Genomic DNA, 11,940 nt, shown 5'->3' with positions numbered 1-11,940 from the left:
AATTGTATCAGCAACTAAACATCAACAGAATAATTGTGCACTGACTGTATTTTCACCAATAATAATAATGTACAAAGAATGAAACATTGCAAAAATAATGTTACCAAGTCTTTATTTACACAATCATACATACAAGAAGTCTCATCCTAAGAATCACTAACAGTTATCGCTTTTTATTTTACATAAGCCTTTAGGGATAAGGATTGTGCCAGCAAGTGTTTCAATACTTGCAGTGATTGGGACAAAACAATATTAATGCAAGAACACAGTGTATTTTCAGTAACACTATAGGTACATGGATGATAACCCTATGCCAGGAGACTTGAATATGAGTGAATAACTGTGCCTTAAAAAGGTCCTAAGAGGAAACATTTGGTATTTAAAATCCAGGTGATTTTATTCCTACAGCAGTGTGGTTTTGTCCTTTTAAAGGTGGACTACAGAGAAGGAATGCAGCAGGAAGCAACACATATACAGAATTAATTAAAGAGGTCCTATCATGTTCAGGTGTATATCAGTATTTAGTGCATCTACTGTGTCATGTCTTGTTGGAGCGCGAGCCAATAAAAGTGTTACATAGTGATGTTACTATGTTCTGGAAGTAAACAAGGAAGTCAAATGGAGGCGTTACAGGGATTTGTGCCTTTGCAGACCATTTACATGCACAAAAACCTGTATAATAAACTACAAGAATGAAGAAAAAAAAAGCATAATAGGGCCTCTTTAAAATCAGACATCAAACATGGAACAACATATTAAACATACAGACAAAAACATTTGAAATTAAAATTATACACAGCACAGCATTCATTACATATCCTGGAATGATTAGCCTATTTCTTCTCTGTACCACGTCCATATAAAGCCCTCATATCGACACACAACACCACCACCAGAAGCAGCTGCAAACTGAATAAGGTCACTATACAAATCGTATACCTGCACACTTTAAAAGGTAAGGTCAACATGCCTGCATGTTGCTTTGTGTAACTACAGTTTTCAGTCTCGTATTTTAAAAAAAAACTGTACAAAATGAAGGTAAACATTTAGGGTAATGTTTGGTCATCAGCAGGGGACACATTGGCACAGGTGAGCTTTATATATCAGAAATAAATCTTAATACAGCAGAAATCCCTCCTCTGTGAATATGGAGCTAATGTGCACAGTGGAACAGAACAGCAAATCATTTTTAAATTAAAAAAGGGATGATATATTTTGTCCTATATCTTCTTCTGACAGCAGGCTGTGGTGATTATGGCTGTTTCCAGTTTAATGTGTTGCTGAGTCCACCTAGTGTCCACATTAAGCATCCTCACAGTAACACAGCAGCGTCCGCCTCATTAATCCTCAGATATTCAGCCTGTGCACAGAATAATCAGTGCACCATGTTCCCGTTATACTTCAGTGGTGAAGAGGAGGCTTTGACGCTTGCTGTCGGGGGTTGGGATGCCCTCCAGCTGAAGGAAGTAGAGGAGGACTTGAACCTGGGGACACAGAACAGGAGATCAGAGCCTAAAAAAGTGAAAAATGTCCCTGTGTAACTTATCAATATAGAGCTGCATGTATGAGTCCAGCACCTTGAAAATAAGTCAGCATTTTATAGCTCTGCTGGTTAACTTTTTCACCTTATAAATATCTTAAGTACAAACCTTAGTAGATAAGAAATGTATTGATACCAGAGAAAAGAGTCAAAGAAGCAGAGGAAACATGCTGATATAGTGATAGGTAAAATGACACAGGATAAGAAAGAAGTGGATACAAATATAAATAACATAACAAAGCTTTATATATGTATTCACCTTTCAGTTATTACATAGGGTGTTTGCACATATAGTATGGTGTGTATCATTGTACTAGACTATACAAAATATATTAATGTATGAATAAATATAATTGCAGAGGATACAGAAACTCCACATTTTACAATGATATATATTGTTCTGAATCTCTATCTTTTTCTACCTCTATTTTCCCTCAAGTTCAAAACCCCTCTATCTGAGTTTTGATATACTCATTTTAAGACTAGGAAAATCTTCTAAAGGGTTGTGTTGAGCTAGGTGCTTTTGTTTTGAAAAGCATACGTCCACACAGGTACAATAACTGAAATTCCCTGGATGCCTGACTTTACGGCTAATAGCTAGCTGAGGTTTTCCCCCTGTAATCATCTGGAAGTGTTTTTGGGTGCCTGAAATAAGGTCTGTGGTTAACACAAGCTGAAGAGATTTTAAAGTTTTGTTCTACAACATAAAATACGTCACCCACTGGTGGATTTAAAAATGTCAATTGCTATCAAGTGTCTAAATGAGACGACTAAACATCATCACGCCCAACTTTAGCCGCCTTTAGCTTAGCGGTGGTGACGTGAAGTCATGTGACCGTGCTGTAGTTCCTTTATAGCCCAACATTAGCCACCTTTAGCTTAGCGGTGGTGACGTGAAGTCATGTGACCGTGCTGTAGTTCCTTTATAGCCCAACATTAGCCACCTTTAGCTTAGCGGTGGTGACGTGAAGTCATGTGACCGTGCTGTAGTTCCTTTATAGCCCAACATGCTTTTGACTTCAAAAATCATAACTTGGTGTTAATATGTGGAGATTATCCTGCTGAACTAAACGTGTAAGCATCATAAACGTTTGTTTGACACAGAGATTATTTTCGGAAATAACCATTGGCTTTTTATCGAGGGAACAAGGGAGATGTTGCCGTCAGGGTCGGCCTACAAAAATCTATCATCCCTGCATCACTCTATATTCTGTCGCATGTTGTACCTGACACATGACCTCCAGAGACCAGCTGTCGTTCATAGAGATGGGCGTGGAGCTGCTGGAGAGTTTGCTGTCTTTCTCTGACGGCCGCAGCAGAGTCGGGCCAAACACGGTGGCCAGGTTGTGCAAAGACATCTTGTTGACGCCCTCGTTCTCAGTCACCCTGCAAGAACAAAGCAGAACATTGTCAATGAGTCAACAGACAGCTTGAGAGTTGAGTTTCTATCCAATCCAAAACTTTTATATTTGGTTTGCCATAATTTTTACATCCATAAAAGTGATATAGAACATTACTTTAGCACTTTCAGGACAAGTATTGCTACAAATATGAACTTTTAACAACTAATAGCGTCATATTTATGTTGTATTCTAAATATGTAAAGACAATAAATCATAATTTGCCTATTAGCTGTCAATTAATGATGCTTTTAAGTTTCCTTTGATCGCTAGGCTAGCAAGTGACAATGACCCTAAATAGCCATTACAAATGTACATGTACCAATTACTGAAAAATTGGTAACATGCTTACCAAAAAACTAAACAAAATCAGACAAATACAAGACGGAGGTGTATTACAATAAAAACAGTTAATTTCTGGAATAGTTTTGAAAAGGAAATGAATGTGCAATATGCTTAACAGATAAACAAAAATATTTATATGAGAAATATAACCATATATTACCGCTTGAGGTGGTCGAGCAGGAAGAGGAAGGTCACCAGGTTGGCCTCCGGTAGAGACAGCAGCAGGTTCAGCATGCAGCTCTCTTTCGCCTCCCTGTCAGACAGCGCTGAGGGACAAAAACACACGAGTCAGGTCCAGAATCATGTCTGACAAGTTCTGACAAGTCAAATTTGAAAGTCTGGATTTAACAAGTCCCAAGTCAAGTCCCAAGTAAAGACAGGCAAGTCCGACAACCAAAAGTCTAAGCAGTCAAGTGTCAAGTCAAGCCTGACAAGCCAAAACCAACCAATCTCAAGTCAAGTTCCAAGTCAAGACAGGGAAGTCCCGAAACCAAATGCCAATTCAAGTCTTCATCAGTCGACACTAACAAACCCAACAAACCCAGAGTCAAAAGTGACAAATAACTGTTCCAAGTCAAGACTGACAAATCAAGTTCCCAGTGAAGACAGAAAAGACCAAAGTCACATTTCAAGTCAAGAATGACTCATGCTAAGTCTAAACTAACAAATCTCCGGTGAAGTTCCAAGTCAAGACCCAAATTGAAATGAATACGTTTAAAGTCAAATCCCAAGTCAAGGCAGCAAAGCCCTGGAACCAAAGGCCAAGTCCAGTCGTTACAAATCAAAAAACGGACTAATTCTCAAGTCAAGTCCCAAGTCAAATACGTACAAGTTTAAAGCCAAGTCCCCGGTCAAAACTGATGAGTCACATTTCCTGTCCAAAGTATTGTCGAGTCCCAAGTCAAAACGTACAAGTCTGAGTCAAGTTCCAAGTCATGTCAACTGGATGATAATGAAGTGTTGACTGACCGATGCCTCCAGCGAAGTTTGGGTACATTTCGTCGGTGAACAGCGGCTCCGGCAGCTCTCTAAAATACAGCTTCAGAGTTCCAGCGATGGCGTTCACGTCCATCTCCCTCATCATGAGAGACACGTCTCTGTTGTCTGCGGGGAAGATGAGACAACAGTTACTAAACGAAAGGCCAGCACTCATGAATCCTTTAAAAAATCTCTCAAAACTCACTTATTCACTCTAGCTTTCAAACTCTTACTCGCACTTGGATTAGGACTATACTGTTTACTGTATGTTTTTTTGTTTTCTTTGTACTGTTTCTGTTCCTGATTTTATGTAAAGCGTCTTTGAGCACCAGGAAAAGCGCTATAAAAATCCAACGTATTATTATCATAATAAACACCACATTTGTCTACAGGTATATATCTCTTTTTCATTAGTATAAGTTATCAGCAGAGGTGGGAAGTAGTGGAGTACAAATACTTTGTTACTGCACTTAAGTACAATTTTCTGCTATCAGTACTTTACTCCACTACTTACTTTTCTGACGACTTTTTACTTTGACTTCTTACATGTTGAACACAAATACCTGTACTTTCTACTTCTTACATGTTGAACACAAATACCTGTACTTTCTACTTCTTACATGTTGAACCCAAATACCTGTACTTTCTACTTCTTACATGTTGAACACAAATACCTGTACTTTCTACTTCTCACATGTTGAACTCAAATACCTGTACTTTCTACTTCTCACATGTTGAACTCAAATACCTGTACTTTCTACTTCTTACATGTTGAACTCAAATACCTGTACTTTCTACTTCTTACATGTTGAACCCAAATACCTGTACTTTCTACTTCTTACATGTTGAACTCAAATACCTGTACTTTCTACTTCTTACATGTTGAACTCAAATACCTGTACTTTCTACTTCTTACATGTTGAACTCAAATACCTGTACTTTCTACTTCTTACATGTTGAACACAAATACCTGTACTTTCTACTTCTTACATGTTGAACCCAAATACCTGTACTTTCTACTTCTTACATGTTGAACTCAAATACCTGTACTTTCTACTTCTTACATGTTGAACACAAATACCTGTACTTTCTACTTCTTACATGTTGAACCCAAATACCTGTACTTTCTACTTCTTACATGTTGAACACAAATACCTGTACTTTCTACTTCTTACATGTTGAACACAAATACCTGTACTTTCTACTTCTCACATGTTGAACTCAAATACCTGTACTTTCTACTTCTTACATGTTGAACACTAATACCTGTACTTTCTACTTCTTACATGTTGAACCCAAATACCTGTACTTTCTACTTCTTACATGTTGAACACAAATACCTGTACTTTCTACTTCTTACATGTTGAACCCAAATACCTGTACTTTCTACTTCTTACATGTTGAACTCAAATACCTGTACTTTCTACTTCTTACATGTTGAACACAAATACCTGTACTTTCTACTTCTTACATGTTGAACACAAATACCTGTACTTTCTACTTCTTACATGTTGAACTCAAATACCTGTACTTTCTACTTCTTACATGTTGAACTCAAATACCTGTACTTTCTACTTCTTACATGTTGAACCCAAATACCTGTACTTTCTACTTCCTACATGTTGAACTCAAATACCTGTACTTTCTACTTCTTACATGTTGAACACAAATACCTGTACTTTCTACTTCTTACATGTTGAACTCAAATACCTGTACTTTCTACTTCTTATATGTTGAACACAAATACCTGTACTTTCTACTTCTTACATGTTGAACTCAAATACCTGTACTTTCTACTTCTCTCATTTTCCAAACAGCTGGTTCCTTTAGTCTGAATGTGTGTTTGGTGCGTGATCATTATTCTTTAGAGTCATTGCGTGCCTATTGATTTGAACACGATCCGTGTATCCATCATTTCCTGGTCTTCTCTAAAGAAGAGGGACCAATGGAAACGTTGTCATGTTGCCGTTGTTCAGCATGGAAACATTCATTAGCTAACAATGACATTATTGTTCTATTAATATAAAGGGAGGTCAGGTACTCTTTAAAACAGCTGCTAGTTATGGGTACTTTTTACTTAAGTAAGTTTCAAAGCCTCTTTACTTTCACTTGAGTAAAGAAGTTTAGTCAGTACTTCTACTTTTAGAGTATTTTTAAACACTTGTATATGTACTTCTACTTGAGCAAAAGTACTTTTGCCATCTCTGGTTATCAGTTTGAACTCACTTGAATCAAATGCTGCCTTCAGGGCCTGGATGTCCGTTGCGACGCCAGAGACTCTGTAGATTCCCACCTCGTCCATCCCTCGCCTCTCGATCTCCTCCACACACTGCCTCACGATGAGAGGAACCTTCGAGCGCTCTCGCCTGGTGAGGAGTGACACAGAAACATGTTTTAAAAAGGGAATAAGGGGCTTGTGATAGATTGAATATACGCTATGTATGGTGGCTTGTAGTAGTACCTGACTATATCATAAAAAGAACGATCTCCTGGGAGAGTCTGACTTAAAAACAAAAGTTGACAAATAACTTAAAAAATAAAATCAAACAATAACTGATTAAAAAATAAGAGCGACTAATAACTGATTTCAAAATAAAAGTGCGAAAGAACTGATTCCAAAATAAGAGCGATGAAGTAACCCTTCAAAATAGGAGCGACCAAGAACTGACTTCAAAATAAGAGCGACCAAGAACTAACTTCAAAATAAGAGCTCCCAAGAACTGACTTCAAAATAAGAGCTACCAAGAACTGACTTCAAAATAAGAGCTACCAAGAACTGACTTCACAATAAGAGCGATCAAGAACTGACTTCACAATAAGAGCTACCAAGAACTGACTTCAAAATAAGAGCTACCAAGAACTAACTTCAAAATAAGAGCGATCAAGAACTGACTTCACAATAAGAGCTACCAAGAACTGACTTCACAATAAGAGCTACCAAGAACTGACTTCACAATAAGAGTGACCAAGAACTGACTTCAAAATGAGAGCGACCAAGAATTGACTTAAAAATAAAAGCATCCAATAACTGACTTCTAAATAAGAGAAACTAAGTCAACCTTCAAAATAAGAGCAACCAAGAACTAACTTCAAAATAAAAGCATCCTTTCCCTGAACATTCCGTGCAATCCTACATTCATTCAATACGTCAGTTAGTCTTAAAGTATTTAATTAAATAAATTAATAGGAATGATCGTTTAGATTGATGGGATAGTGGGTAAAGTAGTCAATAGATGGAACAATACAAACTGAAACTCACTTAGTAACGACGTTGATCTTCACTCCGAAGACGCCGGACTGTTTTCTCGAAGGCATTCTCTTCAGACTGAACTCTCTGCTGGTGAACTTCATCGAGAGCTTCACCTCCACCTGAAACGAGAAGAGAAACATTATGGAGGAACATGTCAGCTGAGAAACAGAAGCATGTGTAGCTTCTGCTCAGCAGCACACTCTACAAACAACTCTACAAACAACTCTACAAACAATCATAAAATCAGTATATTATCATATGTGTATTGAGAATAAAAGGTAATGTTGTGTTCATCTAGCACTATTCAGCATTTTATGCCACTTTTGCAATAATAAATACTCAAAATAGTTGAATTATTTAACACTTTAATCACTAAATTAGGCGCACAATTGCCTCTTAATGTCATCGTATTTCTTTCCCTTTACTTTCCCCTTAACCTCCAGAAAGGCCGCTGAAAACCGGAAGCCGATTTTTGTTAATTATTTGCAAAAAGGGAAACTCAGATGCTAAATGGTTTCCTTTAGCTTTCCCTGACTTTTTTCTAGCTTTCCCTTAACTTTCCTTTAGCTTTCCTTTAGCCTTCCCTTAACTTTCCTTTAGCCTTCCTTTGACTTTCCTTTAGCCTTCCCTTAACTTTCCCTTAGCTTTACTTTAACTTCCCTTAGCTTTCCCTTAGCCTGAGTTTAGTTTCCCCTTAGCTTTCCTTTATCTTTCCCTTAGCTCTCCTTTAGCTCTCCTTAAGCGTTCCTTTAGCTTGCCTTTAACATTCCCTTAGCTTTCCTATAGCTCTCCTTAAGCGTTCCTTTAGCTTGCCTTTAACGTTTTCTTAGCTTTCCTTTAGCTTTACTTTAACTTCCCTTAGCTTTCCCTTAACCTGAGTTTAGTTTTCTCTTAGCTTTCCTTTAGTTTTCCCTTAAACTTCCTTTAGCTTTCCCTTAAACTTCCTTTAGCTTTCCCTTAAACTTCCTTTAGCTTTCCCTTAGCTTTAACCTAACTCACCCTCCTTTTACATGGTTGCTTAAAAAACAAACCTTACCCCATTCATGCCGATGACCGCCCTCTGCCAGTCTTTGTTTTGCAACGTCTGAGGATCCAGCTGAAAAATAAAACAAGAGACAAATTCAATTTGAAGTTTAACTAATGTCGATCCTCTTCAGACATATTGTGCCAGGTAAGGGTTTCCTGCTCCATGCCCCTCCCTCAGCCTCACATAAACATAAAGTCCATATGGCCGGGTGTGTCAGATCTATTTTAGTAACCGGACTAATACCAAACTGTCAGCCTGTCTTCAGAGTGATCAGGCATGAGAACCGTGATAACATCATGTCGTCGCTGAGCACTGAGCAGATGTCTTTTCAACCTTAAACAAACATCAAATCTCATTCCCGAGATACTTTGTTTAGTGAAAATTAGGTTTCTTATGTTATATTTTCAATAAAAATAAATAGAGGTAGTACAATGTGGCTTTCAAAACTAAAGGAATACATCCCAACAGATATTAAACACAGTGTATACCAGAAATAGTTTTTTGAACATTGCCAGAAAATAAGAGGAAGCAAAAACAAGATTCTCCGTATGAGACACTGGTGGATATGGTAAAAAAAAATTAAAGCAATATATATCATAATAACACTTTGCCAGTTGATTACTGACAGTGGGACAATATGTTTTTATATTACAAGTTGTATTAAGTTATGTGTTAAAAATCTCAAATGAGGCAATTTGTTATTAGAAATGCGCCAAATGGCATCGATACCTAAATGGAAATGTGAGCATAAAAATAAATTAACTAACAGATATCACCATGAAACTTCCCCACTTCCTTACTGACATTAACACAATAACTTTTTATATTGCAAGTTTTCTTAAATATTGTGTTTGAATATGCAAATGAGGTATAATGTAATGCTAACTTCTGGAGAATCGAGGAGAAATCGACAGACACAGATAGACAAAGTAAGGAAAATATACTCCTTAATGTGGATTTCGTATGTTTTCTCTCACTGGTCTGAAAGAAGATATATCATGGAAGTCAAATAGGCTGAAATCAGTTGCAGCATCCTTTCCAACGAGCTCTCCTGGACCTTTACCTTGGGTCTGATCAGTCTGCTGCGGACTCTTTCCCACAGACGGGCCCCTGTGCTCTGGGTTTTCCTCGGAGTCGAGTCTACTTCTTCCTCTTGCCCAATACAAGCATGATCCACACTCTCATCCCCATTAGGAATACCCTCACTCATACTTCCTCAACTCTTAAAATGTCACTTTTGATGAATTATAGCAAAACAAAGCGCTGTTCCTCAGATAGCACCAAACTAATTCCCTCTGATCACATGGCCTTTAACGATCTCGATGATCTTCTTTGACGCCGCTCTGCAGAATCTCTAGATATCTTCCGGTCATCTCCACGTCTCGGCATTGTTTTCCTCCTTTCTGTCCAGTGAGATGAGAACAAAGAGAGCCATGCAGGCTGCTGACCACGCTGTGTTGTTCTACTTCCCTGCTGGATTTGTGGGATTAACTCCAGAGAATCCCCTCCTACCCTCATTAACGTCGAGCGGCTGCCAATGAGAGGAGAGCCGGACGCTAATCTAAACTCAGGTAGCATGAACAGGATTAGTTAACTCTAACACCAGACTTAGTCACATCTGATATAACCCTTATATTTCCCCAAAGGCTCTTCTTTCTATGTCATCTTTTATTTTCAGGTTTTAAGGTACTAATACAATCTCACTCATCAGCACAGTACAGGTTCAGGGTATATGCAGGAATCCTGAAGTCAAATGTAAAACCTTTTAAGACCTGTTTTAAGTCCCTTTCCATACATTTTAAGACCTCATCGCCACTTGGAGTTTTAACCGGTTACCTTGGCGACACATTTTACCTCACATTGACTATATACAGTATTGATTGTCCTTCCTCCTTATCTTCCAACCATTTGGACGCAGACTTGCATTTCTCCATAACGATGTTGCTTAGCAACCGGCGTAAACGGACCTTCGCACGCTATCAAGCAGTGAGCGTGCGATGTCCTGTTCAGATGACGTCAAATCCAACGGGATGCCATCAATAAACTACAGAATCACACTACACACCTACGCCATGATTACATTCAGGCAGACTGTAGAATACAACCTCTTTGGACCATTTATGTACTTATTGAAGACAAGCTACAACATGTAATACCTTGGAAAATGCCCTTTAATACTTTTTAATAGCCTTCATCTTCGCTAAATTGATTTATCAACTTTTAATACTTTTTAAGACCCCGCGGACACCCTGAGGTTATTCCATATTATTTGAGTTTAATTGAAGTATATATGTTTCTTTATGTTATTAAAGTATATCTTGGATTTTCCAGCTGTCCCATCTCTTTGTAACTAAAATATGTTGCTTTCATCCAATTCTTGATTCCAATTGATTCCAATTCTTTAAAGAAATCAAAGAAATATAGAATTGTTTTAAACAAATAATTGTTTTATTTATATATTTTAATCGATATATATTTTGTATAGAATTTCAAATATTTTAATTATATGTATTTATTTAATTTATTATATTGTTCATATTTAAAATTAGACTTTTTAACTATTGTTATAGTTTTCCGTTTAAAATTGTATTATACATATTTTGTATTCAAATTATTTTATGTACGTCTAATTTGCGTACGTTAAAACTATTATTATACATTTTTCTAAAATTGAATTGCTTTTGTATTTCCTTAATTATTCTTCTAGAACAATGTTATGATATTTAATAATAATAATTTCTTACTTTTTCCTATTTCTTTTGCATTAGTTTTATAATAAATATTGTTCTTATGTTTATTTAAATAGTATTTAACGTAGTCTTTTTTAATTTCATGTCTTTAAACGTTTTATTTTCATGTGTGTTAATAACTCTTATAAACCTTCACCTAACAGTAACACTTATTTGTTGAGTCATGTTGTCATTCCTCAGACCCTAAGCCCCTCAAAGGTAACAACAGTCTCCATTATGCTGATCCAAACACACAACAAAAGGACCAACGTGACCCCACAGGTCATGAAGGGGAAATCCCTGACAGTGTCTCCAGGTTTCTGACCGACTGTCCAGCAGAGAGAGGGTTTCTCTGGCTGATCAAAGAGCATCTCTCCCCCCTCTAACTCATGAGGAATAAACACAAACACTAATCCTCCATCAGAGGCCTCATGCTGAAGGGCCCTACGGGAGGACTGTTTCTCCTGAGGGTCAGTGAACGCGTCACAGTTGACAGACAGTCGTTGTGACTTGTGGCTGTGAGTGAGTGAGTGTCGTTCTGATCGGTTGGGAGTTGGGATAGGTGTGTGTGTGTGTGTGTGTGTGTGTGTGTGTGTGTGTGTGTGTGTGTGTGTGTGTGTGTGTGTGTGTGTGTGTGTGTGTGTGTGTGTGACTGTGCTTCTCGTGCCTCT

General features: G+C 37.6%; 1 protein-coding gene across 1 annotated transcript in view; it reads right to left on the bottom strand.

Annotated features, from left to right (window-relative positions):
- Positions 1–95: 95 nt before the first annotated feature.
- LOC117560202 (breakpoint cluster region protein-like) overlaps positions 96–11,940 on the bottom strand; it is a gene marked incomplete at its 5' end in the record, with an annotated part of 32,396 nt that continues 20,551 nt past the window's right edge. The window contains 7 exon segments of the mRNA XM_034237028.1: positions 96–1,484; positions 2,767–2,926; positions 3,446–3,551; positions 4,255–4,389; positions 6,490–6,629; positions 7,523–7,632; positions 8,550–8,609. Coding sequence (XP_034092919.1) covers positions 1,395–1,484; positions 2,767–2,926; positions 3,446–3,551; positions 4,255–4,389; positions 6,490–6,629; positions 7,523–7,632; positions 8,550–8,609 — 801 coding nt within the window.

This window comes from Gymnodraco acuticeps, unplaced genomic scaffold (genome assembly GCF_902827175.1).
Source record: "Gymnodraco acuticeps unplaced genomic scaffold, fGymAcu1.1, whole genome shotgun sequence".
Lineage (NCBI taxonomy): Eukaryota > Metazoa > Chordata > Actinopteri > Perciformes > Bathydraconidae > Gymnodraco > Gymnodraco acuticeps.
The sequence above is the reverse complement of the archived record's forward strand: the minus strand, read 5'-3'. Positions and strand labels throughout refer to the sequence as shown.